This window comes from Emydura macquarii, unplaced genomic scaffold, assembly GCF_026122565.2.
Source record: "Emydura macquarii macquarii isolate MOO-44397 ecotype Brisbane River unplaced genomic scaffold, CSIRO-AGI_Emac_v2 contig_18, whole genome shotgun sequence".
NCBI classification, from domain to species: Eukaryota; Metazoa; Chordata; order Testudines; family Chelidae; genus Emydura; species Emydura macquarii.
In genome coordinates, this window is record NW_027130155.1 from 10,426,442 (window position 1) to 10,444,439 (window position 17,998).

The following is a 17,998-nucleotide window of genomic DNA, read 5'->3' on the forward strand; positions in this document are numbered from 1 at the left end:
AAGTCAAGTTGTACTTCAGAAACCTGAAGTAAATATTTGCTAAATCATTAGGTGTCTCAGTGAATTTTGGGTTGCAACTTGTTTATGTCATGATGACTTTGCACACTTGTGGCTCTGAAGCATCCAAGTCTTAGGTTAAACGATAACCTTTGTTTATTAAAATTGATATCTAGAGGAAATCATGTTGCCAGGCAGACATGTGAGGGTATGCACATAAGTGTTACGTTGCTGTTAGTGAGTTGCCTAACAATAGATGTTGTTTCATTACAACAGCCAACATTTTCTCCAGTTGCCAAAATCTTTTAAAGCAGTTTTGCCATAAGACAGGTTTTAGATCCACATTTGTTTTGGGAAAGCCCCTAAATTCAAACCTGTGTTTGATGTCTGTTTGGGAAAAAAGTATTATGAAGCTAGTTGTGACTTGAGTTTTGTTTCTCTAATTCATCACTGAAACTGAAATATATCTTCAGATATTAAATATGTATTGGATTGCCTACTATTTGAACTATAGACACACTTCAGTTACAGAAGTTTCATTAAAAGTACTTTTTTGTTAAGATAATGTAAGACTCCAATATTTAAGGTAGAGTGTAAAAAATTGTTTGGGTTATCTTATTTTGCAGTGGAAAGTCATTACATACTACTTTCATAAAGTAGAAAATTTAACTTCATTTATAGGGTGAAAAGTATTAATGTAGATCAGAATTTTTATTCTTGTCAAGTCAGTTTCTAGAGACTGATATTCTTAACTAGTAACTCATTTAATTACTTTCTTTTGTTCTAGCTGCAAGTTATTCAGTGTATTGATGTGGCAGAGCAGGCACTGACTGCCCTAGAGATGTTATCACGCAGACATAGTAAAGCTATTCTGCAGGCAGTAAGTATTTTTTCCCTAACAGAAAGAATAAGGATATTGCTTGAAGTTTTTGATTCCTTTGTTGATGGCTCCTAGACCACAAACTGGGTGGTGCACAAATTCTTCCCAAAGAATAATTCGAGCCCAGAATTTTCTGTCACTGTATTGCCACTGATAGAGAATACTTCTCTTTAACAGCTTTCTGTATTATAGGGTGGGTTGGCAGACTGTCTGCTGTATTTGGAGTTCTTCAGCATAAATGCCCAGAGGAATGCACTAGCTATTGCTGCCAACTGCTGCCAGAGCATCACACCTGATGAGTTTCACTTTGTTGCAGATTCTCTGCCACTGCTTACACAAAGGCTAACCCATCAGGTAAGAAGCCATTATAAAACATTGACTAGTCATTTTGACATGGTGTGGATGGAAGCATGAAACTACCTGTAGCTCTTATTACAAATAAAAAATGTAGACTGTTGTTGGGCTCTTTCCTCATGTTGGCAAAGAACGAGAAGGAACTGACAAAATGTGACTTAAAATGACAAGAAGGGTGCAAATTTAAAAGGTGGTTTTAAAAACAAAACCAAAAACACCCTGGACCTATTTGTCGCAAACTCGTATGGCTCGGCAGTTTATATAAACTGCCACCAGAATCAATAAAATATTGGTGTTTAAATATGATACATTGTTTCAAATCAGACTAATATAGCCTGTCAATGGAGATGAGGAAAACTAGTTTAGGTGGTAATCCATTGCAGACAGGCACTTTGACAACAAAATTTCTGAAGTTGCCACTTACTACTTTTTCCAATCACATACGAAGTAGGATCCTAAGAAGAAATATGAAGTTGCACAATCGATAGTCTGTTTTGCGGGCAGAGTACTTTTCAAAGTTCAGTTAAAGTTTCTTCTGAATTTCTGAGATCCATGATAAAAATTGTGAATAAGTGTAAAAGCTATGTATTGAAATTGATGCATATCTTGCCAGACTAGAAATTTGATTTCAGAAACTTTCTTCTTTGAATGATTGTCCACACAAATTTCATTCTTGATGTGCATACATGTAAAACCAAATTTTTTTGAATAGCAGTGTCTGTTGGGCCCACACCTGCCCCCAAGTGTCCTCTCTCTCCCAGTAGTGGAGGAAATAAAGGGCAGGGCACCTGCAACCCACACTCACTTCGTTCTTACCACCCATGGTTGGAAGAAAGAATCCTGTACAGTCAGTGTTGCTTGCTCTTAGCGAGTATTTAGCACAGTTTTTTCCACTGTTAGGACACTAAATTAAGATTTTCTTTGCCAGCTGGCTTCAGAAGTTTCAGGACAGAATATTGATGTTTCTCCTGTACAAGAATCTCTCCCCTGTCTTAGTCTAGTGTTGGCAAGTTCGATGATAGGGGTAAAATATCAAGCCATGACTTCCAAGTGTGTCTTACTGTTGTAGGACAGGCTTTCCTAATTTTATGAACAAACGTATGAAAGACCATCATGAACTGAAATCTCTCATGGCAAAGGGCCAGCTCACTGCCTAAACTGCACTCCCAGCAGCACTTAAGGCATCAGACACAGTAGCCAGGTCGATAGCTATCATCATGGCAGTGAATGGAGGTCTTCCTGGCTGCAGGCATCAGTAATTCCCAGAGAGGTCCAGGTCATCATCAGGACCTCTTATTTGAGAGAAATGGGCTCTTCAACAGTAAAATGGATGAAGCATTTTCGTGTCCTAAAAGACCTCAGAGCTACCTTAAAATCGTTGGGTTTGTGTCAAAAAAGGAAGCAGGCAAGATGACTGCAACTATCCTACAGAAAGACTACAGTCTTAGTATTACCCTTAGCAATGATCCTCAGAGCCCTCAAAGAAGAGTCAGCAGTTTCACTGGGGGGGCAGTCCTCTGCCTCTTCCTCAGCTGCCCTACAATCTAGGCAAGAATCATTTTTGACATGTATGTCAAGATTCTGGATGGACCTCCTTCCTGCACCCTTCCTTTTGGCAACCACCTGTCCTATTTTCAGGAAGCTTTGGCTGGGATAACCTTGGACTGGTGGGACCTTGAGATAATCATCAGGGGATAGTTCATCCATTTTCAAGATATTCCTGCCCTTCTCCCCATCTCTCTGAGGGGGACCTTCTCATGAGAAAGCGCTGAAGTAAGTGGTAGACTCCCACATTCAACTAGAAGCAGTAAAGGAAATGCCCCAGAGTTCACAGAGTGGGGATTTTATTCCCACCACTTCCTTACCCCAAATAAGAAAGGGGGTTGGAGACCAATTTTGTCTCTGCCACATCAAGATATTGGTCCTTCTAAATATCTTTCGCAGATAAGAGTTCTCAGAGGTGGACATGTTTGCAACCCTGTCACAAATGCCTGAAGTTAGAATCATAGAGTTGGAAGGGACCTCAGGAGGTCATCTAGTCCAACCCCCTGCTCAAAGCAGGACTAACCAGGACTAACCTCAGCTAAATAATCCCAGCCAGGGCTTTGTCAAGCCGCAGCTTAAAAACCTCTAAAGATGGAGATTCCACCACCTCCCTAGATAACCCATTCCAGTAATTCACGACCCTCCTAGTGAAAAACTTTTTCCTAATATCCAACCTAGACCTCCCCCACTGCAACTTGAGACCATTGCTCCTTGTTCTGTCATCTGCCACCACTGAGAACAGCCTAGCTCCATCTTCCCTGGAACCCCCTTTCAGGTAGTTAAAGGCTGCTATCAAATGCCCCCTCATTCTTCTCTTCTGCAGACTACACAAGCCTAGTTCCCTCCGCCTCTCCTCATACGTCTTGTGCTCCAGCCCCCTAATCATTTTTGTTGCCCTCCGCTGTCCACATCTTTTTTGTAGTGGGGGGCCCAAAACTGGACGCAATACTCCAAATGCGGCCTCACCAATGCCGAATAGAGGGGAATAATCACTTCCCGCTATCTGCTGGCAATGCTCCTATTAATGCAGCCCAATATTCCATTAGCCTTCTTGGCAACCAGGGCACACTGCTGACTCATATCCAGCTTCTTATCCACTGTAAACCCCAGCTCCTTTTCTGCAGAACTGTTGCCTAGCTCATCGGTCCCCAGTCTGTAACTGTGCATGGGATTTTTCCATCCTAAGTGCAGGACTCTACACTTGTCCTTGTTGAACCTCATCAGCTTTCTTTTGGTCCAATCTTCCAGTTTGTTTAGGTCCTTCTGTATCCTATCCCTACCTTCCAGGGTATCTACCACTCCCCCCAGCTTAGTGTCATCCGCAAACTTGCTGAGGGTGCAATCTACCCCATCCTTCAGATCATTAATGAAGATGTTGAACAAAACCGGTCCCAGGACCGACCCCTGGGACACACTGCTTGTGACCGGCTGCCAGCTAGACATGGAGCCATTGATCACTACTCGTTGAGCCCTATGCTCTAGCCAGTTCTCTATCCATTTTATAGTCCATTCATCCAACCCATACTACTTTAATCCAACCCATACTTCTTTAAGTTCTACTACAGGGGAGGCACTCCCTCTTGAATGCCTTTCTCATCCTGTGGGCACCTGGTCTGATGTGTACCTTTCCACTGATACCCATGATACCCAGGTTTTTGAGGGAACTGAGGCAGGAAGCAATGATAGCCCTGTGGGGTGAAGAGTTTTGATACTCTGACCTCATGAACTTGTCAATATGATGACCTGTACCCTGCTGGTCCTGCTACATCTGGTCTCACATAATGGTCAGATCCAGCACCCAGATCAGACATCCCTTCACCTGACAACCTGGATCTTGGCTGACATCCACTGAAGGAAGCTGCTCTGCTGTTGTTGGACACCTTGCTTCAAAGCGAGAAATCTTTGACCAGAGTGACAAACATAGCCAAATGAAACACTTTCTGTCTGGGCAATGCATTGTCAGTTTTCACTGGTAGAAGCCCTTGTTCCAGATACACCAGATTAGTTACTCTAGGACAATCAAGTCTGTCACTTAAATGGATATTGGTACACATGGCACAATACCTGTGACTCGTTTTAGGGTAGGATACACCATTTTCTTGCTCTCCCACAGTGGTGAGATTCATCAAAGGGCTCATCAGTTTTCTCCTTAGGTTATGGTCCCAAGAATCCTCTCCTTCTTGGGACCATAACTAGTAACAGGACTGATGGGTCCCTTCTTTGATGCAGTGGCTACCTGTTGTCTTTGCCACTTGTGATGGCTTCCAAAAAGGTTCTTTTTAATTCACATCTGCTAGGAGGATTGGGGAGATCTATGCTCTCAAGGCAGGCATGTCATACGTGATCTTGCATAAGGACAGAGTTCCTCTCAGGCCTTACCCAAAGCTTCTCCTTAATATGACTTCTGAATCCACATCAGGTTACTCACCTCCTGGGTTTCTTCTTAACTGCATTCCACCCTGAGTGAAATGAGACAGCTCACAGCATTAACATGTGCAGTGGAAGAACCCAAACTCAGGGGTCCTTACTTACAAGTCCATTGCCCAGCGGATAGTCCAGAATTAGCCAAACAACAGATTAGCAAAGTCAGATTTTTATTCTTTACGTAAAGAAGGTGGTCCCTTCAAATGTAAGGAACGACGACTTACTTACAAAAAACTGACCGTTTTTATAGGGTGGTATAAACAAGTCTTTACATGTCACAGTTTCCATGGTCATACATACTAAAAAAAAATATTATCTAGGAATTTTCTAGCTGAGTACTTGCAACTTTCCTTATCTAAGTTACGAGGTCTTTCTCTGCATTCCATCCCTACTGGCATCTAGGCCTCTTAACTATTTCATTACTTCAAAACATTCTAAGATTAAATAACTGCTAAAAAGACATTTTCCATCTCCGGCTTTTTACAGCCATTTCTAAAATCCGTTCTCAGCAGAAACAGAGACCCCATCTTCTTTTCCCTTCACAGAGCCTATTGTCACTTTATTTGGATATAAGACCATGCCATTCAGGTGTACACATTGACTTTATGGCTGTTACTGAAGGCCTAAGGGGCAACTCATATCATCCCAGAGGCTAAGTTGGCCTCAAACTGTCAAGACTTAAATTTTGACCAAGAAAAATCCACCCAGACAGGTTGAAGCTCATTCTACTAGGGTTCAGGCAGCCTCTGTGGCCTACTTGGATAACTACCTCCTTCTTCAAGTAGTGTCCCTATAGGTGCTCCACTGTATTGCTGATCAGAGATTTTCGGTAGCGGTCCGTACTGCCCGCGCATGCATTGCTCCCCACCAGCCACAAGGTTAGCAGCACACGTGGCCATTCCCTCCTCAGTTCCTTCTCTATCATCCCGGCTAGAGACAGAGCTAACAGCTGTCAGTTCACAGATCATTAATTCTTTTAGAATTGCTAATATTAGCTGCTTTGAAGCTCCCCTTTTCTTCCTTATTTGTTTTGCATTTACTTTGGCCATGCCTCTTAAAACAAAACAAAACACAACGAAGAATAGAAAGGGATTCTGTCCTCCACACCCTCTTGGGGGAGGAGACTCCCTGGACAAGAATATGCCCGACTCCTGTGACTTCAAAAAGTGATTCAGTTGCAAGAAATCAATCCCGGTTACTGACAGACCTGACAGACACTCGCAATGTGCGTGCTGTCTGGGAGAGAACCACATTCCATAGAAGTATGGATTGTGTCAGCAACTGAAGCCCAGATCGAGGAAAGAGAGAGAACTGAGGCTTAAACTCCTGCTTATGGAGTCAGCCCCTCAAACTCCAGAGCCTCAGTGAGAACCCTCTCTGCAACCCTGCACTTCGAGGGGAGGCAAGTCCAGACGGACGCCTGAAAGGCCTTTTAAGAAAAGGTCACTAAGTCCCCAAGGCATGCTTGATTGAGCTGAAAACAGTCTCTGGCTTGGTCAGTGACATTGGTACCGATGGCACCTGGACAGTCTAAATGGGGTACCCAGGCCACACATGGTGCCAAACCAATGGATCAAGTTGGAACATTTAAAGACCTGCTGGACACAGGCAAAGACGATCTGGTACTGCGGAGATGTGAAAAGCAGAGAAGATATACCCTAGGGAAGGTGCTGTCAGTACGGTCATAAACATCTGTACCACCGACAACACACCAGACACAGATTAGGTCCGTGTCTTCGACGTGCAAGTCTCACTGCTCTGACAGCCTGCGCCGGAACCATCATCGCCTGCACTGCCTGACTTCTGGTGCATGACGGACCTTTTGGTGTCTGCACTGGGTTCTCCATTGCTCAGTATCGAGCCAACCTTATACCCTAAGCTCACCACAGCCTCGTGCCATGCACTACCAGTATCAGTGGAATCAGAAAGTGAGCAAGGGGATTTGATTTCCCACTGCTCATTGTACCTGCCATATGGTGCCCAGTTCCACAAACAGAGAATACCACCCCTCTGACTAGCCTCCATGGTTTGGATAGCCATGGTTCCAACCACCAGACTGTTTCCGAGGCAATGGCCATATTGGGACCCCTGGCAGGCTCAAAAGCAGAAGATCTCATTGGTCCCTAGTGGGACTTTCCGTCAGCAAAGGAAGTACACTCCTTCAGCTGCCACTTTTAGGGACTCTGAACCATCTGAACAAACAAGGGAGGAGCTGATGGGCTAAAGAGAGGAGGAAGAGGTCACTCCTCAGATCCAACTGTCATCGTCACCAGACGAGACAGTCATGCCCCTTCCACCTTATGTGGCAGATAACTTCAAAACCTTTCAGGGCTTGGCACAGAGGGTGGCAGAGGCTCTGCAAATACCTCTACAAGAAGTGACTGAATGACATCATAAGCTAGTGGACATTTTACACTGCTCCACAGCTGGGAAAGTTACCCTCCCAATTAATGAGGCCTTACTGGACACTGCAAAAACAATATGGTAGACACCTGCATCCATCCCCCCCCCCGAATGTGCAAGAGGGCAGACAAAAAATATTACGCCCTGGCAAAGGCACAGAATTCTTTTTTTCACACGTGTCCCCCAATTCAATCATTATGGTTGTGGTAAATTCCAATGGATGACAACACCACTCCTTATGATTGGGACTGCAAGCAACTAGACTTATTTGTCAGGAACACCTATTCGTCAGTCACCCTCCATTTCAAAGCGGCAAACTATCAAGCTCTATGGGCAAAATACGATTATCTGAATTATGCAAAATTTAAACACTTTTATTGAACAGCTTCCTGACTCCTATAAGGAACAATTTTAAGGCCTTAGTTAATGAGGACCAACTGGTGGTAAAGACGTCCCTGTAATCAGCTCTGGATGCAGCCGACGCAGTGGCTTGTTCCATTTCAACTGCAGTGATAGTGATATGTCTCATGGCTTCAACTCTCCAGCTTCCCCAAGGAGGAGCAAGCGACAGTGAAGGACCTCCCATTTAAAGGAGTGACTCTGGTCATTGAGAAGACAGATGCCTCACTACATACTTTAAAGGCCTCAAGATCTACCCTCAAATCCTTGGGTATATACACTCCTGGGTACAAAAGGAAATACAACCCTCAGTCATTAAAACCCCAGTCACAAGACTCCTATTCATATCGATCTCAGTATCCATACCAATGCACAGAGGCCATACAAGCTGCAGAGAAAGAAACCCAGGTTTCCCATATGTAAGACATTGGGATCCCAACAAACATCTTCACAGTCCTTTGCATCGAAAAGACTATTTTGATAGTTTGGTTGAAGTGCTGGTAGAACACTCCTCCATTGCCTTTCCATGCTGGTATACCCCTCCCATTCCTTTGGGGACCGTCTTACTCCATTCTGCAGCATTTGGGAACAGATAACCTCTGACAAGTGAGTGTTGGAGATTATCCATATGAGACACTCTATCCATTTCTCCTCCCTCTCATCTTCCAAACTCCTTCCCTGTCCCTCTTCAGGGACTCTTCTCATGAGAGCTCATTATGACAGGAGATAAACCACCACCTCAGCATTGGAATGATAGAGCCAGTGCCCATGCATCTAAGGGGTAGAGGTTTCTATTCTCGTTACTTCTTAATACTGAAGAAGGGAAAAAAGGGTTGGGGACCTATACTGGACCTCAGAGTGCTCAGCAAATTTGTCAAAGCTCAGAAATTCAAGATGTTAGCCCTTAAGAAATCAGGACTCTGATCTCACTGAAAGTCCACCTGGCAGCAGTCTCAACCTTTCACCAACCAGTGGAAGGATTTTGCATCTTCTTTCACCCAACCATGAAGAGGTTTCTTAAAGGCATAGTGAGTCTCTTCCCAAAGCCCAGACTCCCCATGCTTCAATGAGACCTCAGTCTGATGCTAAAAGGGCTTACTAGACTGCCATTTGAACTTATGGCCACATGTTCTTTGACTTATCTGTCTGTTTTTTATTTGCCATCACTTCAGTGAGAAGAACAGTGGAAATAGCAGTCCTGATGGTGCATCCCCCCTTCCAAGTGTTCTTCCCTGACAAGGTCCCACTTAGACCACATTGAAAATTTATTTCCAGGGTGATTTCTGCATTCCACATGCATCAGCTTGTTCAGCTTCCAGCCTTTTATCCCAAGCCTTAGCGGGATGATAAGGAAGCTATCCCCTGTACACTCAATGTAAGGAGAACTTTGGCCTTCTACTTGGATAGGACAAAAGCGTTCAGAAAATCCTTGAGACTTCCCATCCATTGTTGATAGATCAAAAGGAACAGTGATTTCAGCTCAAAGGCTGTCCAAATGGGTTTCAGGATGTATTAAACTCAGTTTCCAGTTGCATAATGCCACACATCAATCTTCAATATGCATGCACTTTGAGGTTGGTTTAATCAGTTGCTTCTCTAGAAGTAGCCCGGTATCAATCTGTAGAGCAACTACCTGGGCATCTGCACGTACATTTGCAGAATCCTATGCCATTCTGGGGGATTCAGCTGCGGATGCCAAATTTGGTGCCGAAGTACTGTCATCCATAGCAGAGTTGACTGCAAAGTACCAATCTCCAGTGGTGGGCACTGCTTGGAATTCAGCTGCAGTGGAGCACTCATTGGGGGGGGATACCCCAAGAGTGGAATCCGTGTGTGCAAAAACATCTTGAACCACAGTTTTGCCGTAAGGTAACGTTCTTTCCAGTTGCTCTGAACACAATCTCTGTAGTGTTGGGAGCATGTTACTTCTACTAATTTACTTTCTTAATGGGGAGGATCAGTGTGAATTTGTATCATGTTTTAAAAAAATCTTATTGTGTTGAGGGGTATAAGTATGTCTAATACAGGTATGAACATACTCGGTACTAAAACTTTATTGGGGTAATGGAATAATGTACATATTGACAAGTTACATCTAAAATTGGCAAAACCCATAATAACTTGTATCCTAATATTGTGCATACTAATGTTAACCTTAAATTGCTAATTTTGAACATACTGTAACTATATACCAGGTTATTTTTAAAGTGGAGAGACTGGGAATGGGTTGCATGTAGGAGAGTGAGGAAATAGAAGTTTTTTGTGGGTAGTCATGGAGTTTTTGATTTGGTATAACTTCAGCAATTTGGCAGAAAGGGATTGGAGAGGCAATATGTAAGAGCAATTGTGAAGTAAGATTACAAAAAGACTGGAAAACTGTTAAAGATTTTGGGAGAAGTGACTTCTTTTCCTTGGAAGCTGGACTAGCTCTCACACTGAGACTTCAGTCTTCTTCTGTGATATCTGTATATTCTGGCTACTTAAACTTTTAACTTTAGCATTAAGTCTGTTCTAGGTTTTTCACTTTTGAGAAATTTGTTTGAGTATATTAAACTTGTATTTTGTAATGTAAAATGGAATAACTTTCTAGGGTTCAATTAATAGGCTTACAGGGTGAGAGCCATATCAATAAATCTGTTCGGGGAAAGGTGTTCTTGGTGTAAAGAATTTGGGGGTTACTTTAACACTACTAGATTGAAATCTACTAAAAGTAGGATTTCAGTGATAGTTTTTTTAGGGGAAATGGGACTTTGTGCAGAATTGTATCTAATACAGGCTCTAGAATATTTTTTCAATATGTATTCTTTTAATAATAGGACAAAAAGTCAGTAGAAAGCACTTGTCTCTGTTTTGCACGGCTAGTGGACAACTTCCAACATGAGGAGGTAAGTGGTTTTTTTTCTTTCATACTGTTTTGTTTAAAAGATATTTTTAATCAGACTAGAATTTGCTAAATTCTCTGCTTTTCCTCTTTTCTTAAGAATTTGCTTCAGCAGGTTGCCTCTAAGGATTTGCTCACAAATATTCAGCAACTCTTGGTAGTGACTCCTCCAATCCTGAGCTCAGGAATGTTCATCATGGTGGTGCGCATGTTTTCCTTAATGTGCTCCAATTGTCCTACACTAGCAGTTCAACTTATGAAGCAAAGTAAGTGCATATGTTTTCCTTATACTTCTGCATCCTTTTCCTCTTTTTTTTTTTTTGACATGGTCTTTGTATTAGAAAGGGAAGCTTAGCGTCCATAAATGTTACTGACTTTATTAAACTGTAGAAATATGTGGAATAAGGAAAAAGCAATAGTGACATAGTAATATTTTTACTGGGATACAAAGTTTAGTTTGCAGTGTAGTTAAATGAGCCTTCCCTTAATTCTCTGTATCTTTTTATCTTCACCAGAAGATAAAGCTAGTTTGAGTCAATACTAGTCATGTAAATTAAATCTATCAAAACATTACTGCACTTAATTGTTCCAACTAAGTTCATTGGGTGTGGAAAGTGTGCATTAAATAAGCACTGTTTTAAGAAATACTATGAAAGAACATTAGCGTCATTGTGCTGTTGTCTACAGTTCTGATTTAGGACATTCTTTCTTTCCCCTGTGCTGATTGACTTTTATTCCAACTTCCTCCTGCCACTTTCTTTAGTCCTCTAACTCGGTGGTTCCCAAACTTTTTTACATTGTGCCCCCTCCTTACCCTGTCTGTGCCCCCTTCCCCACCAGCAGGGCCAAGGCTGGGGTTTGAGCGGCAGCTCGGCTGGGAGTGGGGCCGGAAGTGGAACCATGGTCTGGGATGGGGCTGGGGCCCCAGCTGGGGCTGGGTGGCATTCTGTCCCCATCCACTGGCCCCCTGAATGTTCCTCTGTGCCTCCCTGGGTGGCGCCCCACAGTTTTAGGACCTCTGCTCTAACCTCAGCCTCAGTACTCTGCATGCTCCCCTCCTTCCTTCCTTGGTCCTTATCTCTATGCCCTCCTCATCAGTGTTCCCTCTCTTAGATTATTGCTGTTTAGCTAATCCGCCTCCCAACTACTAAATCCCATGGTAATTTTTAAAAATTTTCTTTTGAAAAAAGAGACTTGCAAACTATCACTGTGTGTCTTATCCCTTTCCCTACCCTTTGTCTTCTACTTAGACTGTAAGCTCTTCAGGGCAGGAACTGTCTATTCTGTGCAGTGCCTATCACTATAGGGCACTAGCCTCTGACCCTTGGACAATACTGTGATATAAAATAATAATCAATTGTTTTAAAGATATTGCAGAAACCCTTCACTTCCTTCTTTGTGGAGCCTCAAATGGGAGTTGTCAAGAACAAATTGATCTTGTTCCACGAAGTCCTCAAGAGCTTTATGAGCTTACTTCTCTTATATGGTAAGTCTTTTACACAATCTTGTTTTTCAGGTTTGGTTGGCATACTAATTTCATGATCTACTAAAATGAAGGCTAATAGTTTTCAAACTACTAATGTTGCACTAATGTTGGTACATTTAAAAAAAAAAAAAAGTAGTGTTACCAAAATGTTGATTTGATGTTTTTTCAGTGAATTGATGCCTTGCCTGCCTAAAGAAGGAATCTTTGCTGTTGATACTATGCTAAAGAAAGGAAATGCACAAAATACAGATGGGGCAATATGGCAGTGGCGAGATGACAGGGGTCTGTGGCATCCCTATAACAGAATTGATAGCCGGATAATTGAGGTAGTAGTTCAAGCATACATTTTAAGTATGTGCATTTGTGTAGGGGTTTGAATGCTTCTTCACTTCTCCATCCTTATTCTAAAACTGTACACTGGCTAATATAAGTGCTAACCTTATTACAGCTTCATTTTCTAAATGTGAAACTAAATGCTTGATTATGCAGTATTTCTCTCTTCCTTCAAAAATGGGTGAATCATTAAACCCCTAGTCAGGTACTTGTATAATATGTTCATCAGAATCTTGCACTTTTACACTTGTGACTTCAGAACTATCTCACTCTGGGAATATCCTTTAATCTTGCAGTCCACAGAGCAGTCAGAGTACTCTGGATTTTCACTTCAGCAAGACTTAAAGGCCTCAGCTGAGGCTCTTATTTTGTACAGAGAGCTATTTATTACCCAAGGGTGGTGCAGCCAGTGCCTTTTAGGATTTTGAGGTGAGGCACCCAACCTCTTAACTTTCATTTGCCTTGCAATGTGAATCCTGAGATTGGATACACACAGATTTTTATCCAAAATGCACAAGGACATGATCAAATCACTGGATTGTCTCAAAATGTATATCACCCTGACCGTTTATGGGAGTCGTCATTCCTTTTTGGAGCAAGGGCAGGTAGGATGATTAAAACCTCATTTTTAAATGGAAAAGTGCCTTCACCTCAAAGACCGTTTTCTGAAAGCTTTCTAACGTGCTTATGTATCTGTCAGATAGCTTGCTTAGAAGTTCTATCATTCAGCACATTATAAAATGGGACATCACACACTTAAAAAAAAAAAAAAATAACCAAATGTTTTGTTTCCCACCCTTTGGGACATGAGGTTATTTTTTTAAATGGCCTCCTTATCTGTTAGTATTTCTATTTTTAAATGGCTTCATTTTGTGTGTTTGTTCTCAGGCAGCTCATCAGGTTGGGGAGGATGAAATAAGTCTGTCTACACTGGGGCGTGTTTATACTATTGACTTCAATTCTATGCAGCAAATCAATGAAGACACTGGAACAGCACGTGCCATTCAGAGAAAACCTAACCCGTTAGCCAATACCAATACTAGTAAGTGTTGCTTTTGAGTTATCCTGCATCTCTGGCTATCACTTATTTATACTGTATTGCTTAATGGGCTGTCTGTTTCTCAGCTAATCAGAATTGTATTAGTTTTTGAATTTGGGACTTCAAACTTTATTTTGATTATTTGAATCAAGGCTACATTTATGACAGAGGTAAACTATTGACAAAAACATCTTAATATACTATGTTGGATACCGTCTTTATAAATATGTTAGATCCACCAGAAATATAGTATAGCTGTTAAAACAACTTTGTTCTCTTGTCTTTAATGTGAACAATAGAAATTAAACTTACCACTTCAGTTTAAAATAAAAACAAAGGCAAATAAATGCCAGTGTGACGGTGAGAGGGTGAATTGCACAGTGACTCAGGTGTCCAATCTGTTCTTTTACAGGTGGACATTCAGAATTAAAGAAGGATGATGCTCGAGCACAACTAATGAAAGAGGACCCAGAATTGGCTAAATCCTTTATTAAAACATTGTTTGGTGTTCTTTATGAAGTGTACAGCTCTTCAGCTGGACCTGCTGTTAGACACAAGTGCCTTAGAGCAATTCTTAGGATAATTTATTTTGCTGATGCTGAACTTCTGAAGGATGTACTGAAAAATCATGCTGTTTCAAGGTGGGTTTCTTTATGCTACGTGAATGAACCTTTTTTAGAAACTTGCTTTTTTAAAAGTGTGCTTGAGCATTACCTTATCTTTCAAAAGGGCTGAGATGAGAACAAAACAGTTTACGTTCACCTACAGGTTCTCAGCACTTTTGAAAATCAAGTTGCCTCAATATGCTTTTAGGAGCGCAACTGTAAGCACTTCTTAAACATTTCAACCAAAGAATCATTGCGGATAGATGCTAGTTACACTGACTATAATAATCAAATAGTGATGTCAAGCATTTCCTTGGTTTCTAAAACTAAAATATTGAGCCAGTTTATCTGCAAATTTTGGGACAGATGAACTCTAGTATTATGATGGTGCAAACTGTAACAGAGGATGCTTATGGCAGATAATGTACGAGCTGAGTTGGTGATTGCACAAAGCAGCCCCAACTTGGTACCTATGAGTCAGTTTAGGGACCAGAGCAGCCTGACATGTGAGGAGGAAGTGAACTGAATTAGCAGCTCTTCATGGAAATTAAATTTCTTCAGGCACCACTTCCCCTCGATGGGAATTAGAAAAGATTTATCCCACAACCACCACCAACATGCATGCATGTGTATGCACACCTTATTAAGCATAGGGATATAGCTGGTTAAGGGAGTTGTAAATTATACCATCCTTGCCGTCAACTTTTAAAAATCTTTTTATGTAAAAATAAAAGTGTGATACAGGGGTTTGTGTTTGGCTTTGCTACTAGGTATATTTTTATAGAGGATCTAACTTAATAAATAAGGCTTATTTTAAAAAGCCTGGAGAAATCAAACTTTTTAAAGCAGACATTTTCTGTTTTAGTCATATTGCCTCTATGCTGTCAAGTCAAGACCTTAAGATAGTAGTTGGAGCCCTTCAGATGGCAGAGATCTTAATGCAAAAATTACCTGACATTTTTAGTGTTTACTTCAGAAGAGAAGGTAAATGTGCTTTTTTCATTATTTTTAGTATTTACTCTTAATCTGAGGCAATAAGCAAAATTCTAATGTATGCTGCTGAGACAGATGAATTGAGAGCTTAGTTATTAAACTTTAAACTAAAACTCTATCGTGCAAGAAATGGAGGTTACTATAAAAAAAATATAAGGGGAAATCCATGCAAATTTTTAGCTATATGACTGGGAGCAGGTAACCAAGCCTTTTCTTGGCATGAAATGCTTGTTTTTCCTGAAAGTTTCAAATTAGTTTTAACAGACTTATTTGAAGCAAGTACTTATTTTTAGACTATAAAAATACTTGTTGAAATTACGTTGACTATACTTTACTTGGTATCAATAATCCTATTTTTAAAAAGTCTGAATTTCCTGCTACTCTAGTGAAGTTTGTTGCCATGCCTATTGTATTTTGATACTGGTTTTCTTTTTGGATATCGACTAGTACAATTACTATACACTTTCTATGATGTTTAAGGGATACTTTCAAAATACTGTTAAATACAGTCCTTGTGGGAGGAGGTATATATCAATATTTGCAAGAACTGGCTTGTCTTTAGACAAGCCAAAACACTTTGTTTTTAACTTTGGAAAGGGGTGATGCACCAAGTGAAAAATCTAGCAGAGTCTGAAGCGTTGCTGACAAGCCCACCAAAAGCATGCACTAATGGATCAGGAATGCTGGGTACCACTACAACAATAAGCACTGGAACAGCCACCTCTGCCAGTAATGCAGCTACAGATTTGGGGTCCCCCAGTTTACAACACAGCCGAGAAGACTCTCTGGACCTGAGTCCACAGGGGTAAGTGTTCAATTTGGGTTTTGTTTGAAAAAGGGCCTGATTCTGAGCATCACTGGACTGGACCCACCCATAAGTCTCAGTGACGGCAGTTGTGTGGCAGTTGTGTTGCTCAGAACCATTAAAAAGTCAGGCTGAAAGCTGTGGATATTTTATGAACCCCTAATGCAAGAATGCCTACGCTGCTTTATGGCTACGGTCTGTAGTTAAATAAACATCACACTATGATCAGCAACACAATGAAGATTTTAAATCTTAGATTTATTTTTGGTCACATAATGCACAATTTTTCATGATTAGATAATCAAAATTTCCTATTACCTGTGTATAGACAAAAGTAATATTTACTCAATTTTCCTGTATTTTACCAATGCATTGAAAATCCTGGAAAAAAGTGTTCTAGTGATTGACTTTGGCTGCTGCAGCAACAGTACACTTAGATTTAGTATTTTGCATTAAGGAAGCAAAATTTCATAATGTTCAAATTGTCATTTGGCAGTTTTCTTTAAGCGTATTAAATGTGATTAGCTACCTGATAATCTTGTTGTAAAGAGATGAAACACAAGCTATTCAATGCTAGGGAAAGAGACCAGAAGATGCCAAGCATCTGAGGGCTGCAGTCCCATTTTGAGGACAGTGTTGACTGGTTGTAGAGGGATGGTGGGTGCTGTGTGCCGTGTTATTTTGGAGATAGCTAAGAGGAAAAGAAACAGGAAAAATGGGAATTGTTGTGAAAATATGTGCTTTGCCAAAGTCTTGCATTTTTAACACTTTGTAAATCTTATAACTCGCTGGCAATAGGCAGTATTTTATTTGCTTCCATAATTTTGTTTTAATATTAGAGGTTTAAATACATTGGCATATTAAAATAGGTAAAGGTGCTAGTACTTGCTGCTTATTACATAAATCAACCTGTTGGTTTAAGCCATAACTTCACCAAATAGAGTTGTAAGTGCAATATCAAGTTCATAATCATTCAAAAATAAGTAAAGTTGATCCCAAACTAAGTGAACGTTAAGCTGCCATTCTGTGAGTGCTCAAAGATCAGCAGTTGTTTCATAGTTGTTGTGTAATATTGAAATTTTGCGTTGCTTTTTTTAAAAAAAGCACAGCCCCGCGAAGTAAAAAATGGATGTAATTGGCTGCTTATTTTTAACTTTTGACAGCCGACTAAGTGATGTTTTAAAGAGAAAACGACTGCCAAAACGTGGGCCCAGGAGGCCAAAGTATTCACCTCCAAGAGATGATGACAAAGTAGACAATCAAGGTAAATTAGTTTTAAAATTATCATGTAAAGTAGTCCATGAAGACTATTAGATAAATGAAAAGATATGCATTGTGATGACTTTTCACTTTTTTTTTTAAAAAGAAAACCATTTCAAATATTTAATGTATGCTAAATACTTCTGACAGTATTAGAATACAGCATTGGATTCTTGGAAACTTGGATCGCTCTATATACTTTTAATTTATATCCCATGTCTTTTTTCTCTTCCACCCCCATTTTTCCCCCCAGCTAAAAGCCCTACAACTACTCAGTCTCCTAAATCTTCCTTCTTGGCAAGCTTGAATCCTAAAACTTGGGGAAGATTAAGCACACAGTCCAATAGCAACAACATTGAACCAGCACGCACAGCAGGAGTCAGTGGTCTTGCAAGGGCTGCTTCAAAGGACACCATATCCAACAACAGGTAAAGTAATACATTCTGTTCTAGGAAGTAAAATTCTGTTCCATAAAGATTAAATCAAACTGCTTTAAAACAGTGTTACTTGATATCCTGAATTTCAATAATTCACCTCTTGGGGTGTGCTGAGGGCAAGCAGTGGAGTTCTGTGTGGGAGATGAAGAAATTGAGA

At 40.9% G+C, this 17,998-nt stretch overlaps 1 protein-coding gene across 4 annotated transcripts in view; it reads left to right on the top strand.

Annotated features, from left to right (window-relative positions):
- TRIP12 (thyroid hormone receptor interactor 12) overlaps positions 1 to 17,998 on the top strand; it is a 155,245-nt gene that overhangs the window by 88,238 nt on the left and 49,009 nt on the right. For all 4 annotated transcript variants that reach the window (XM_067558547.1, XM_067558615.1, XM_067558676.1 and 1 more), the window contains 12 exons: positions 785 to 877; positions 1,070 to 1,231; positions 10,819 to 10,887; positions 10,984 to 11,149; positions 12,252 to 12,369; positions 12,539 to 12,695; positions 13,591 to 13,744; positions 14,154 to 14,382; positions 15,212 to 15,330; positions 15,937 to 16,144; positions 17,308 to 17,408; positions 17,658 to 17,832. In XM_067558547.1, coding sequence (XP_067414648.1) covers positions 785 to 877; positions 1,070 to 1,231; positions 10,819 to 10,887; positions 10,984 to 11,149; positions 12,252 to 12,369; positions 12,539 to 12,695; positions 13,591 to 13,744; positions 14,154 to 14,382; positions 15,212 to 15,330; positions 15,937 to 16,144; positions 17,308 to 17,408; positions 17,658 to 17,832 — 1,751 coding nt within the window. The remainder of the gene's footprint in view (positions 1 to 784; positions 878 to 1,069; positions 1,232 to 10,818; positions 10,888 to 10,983; positions 11,150 to 12,251; positions 12,370 to 12,538; positions 12,696 to 13,590; positions 13,745 to 14,153; positions 14,383 to 15,211; positions 15,331 to 15,936; positions 16,145 to 17,307; positions 17,409 to 17,657; positions 17,833 to 17,998) is intronic.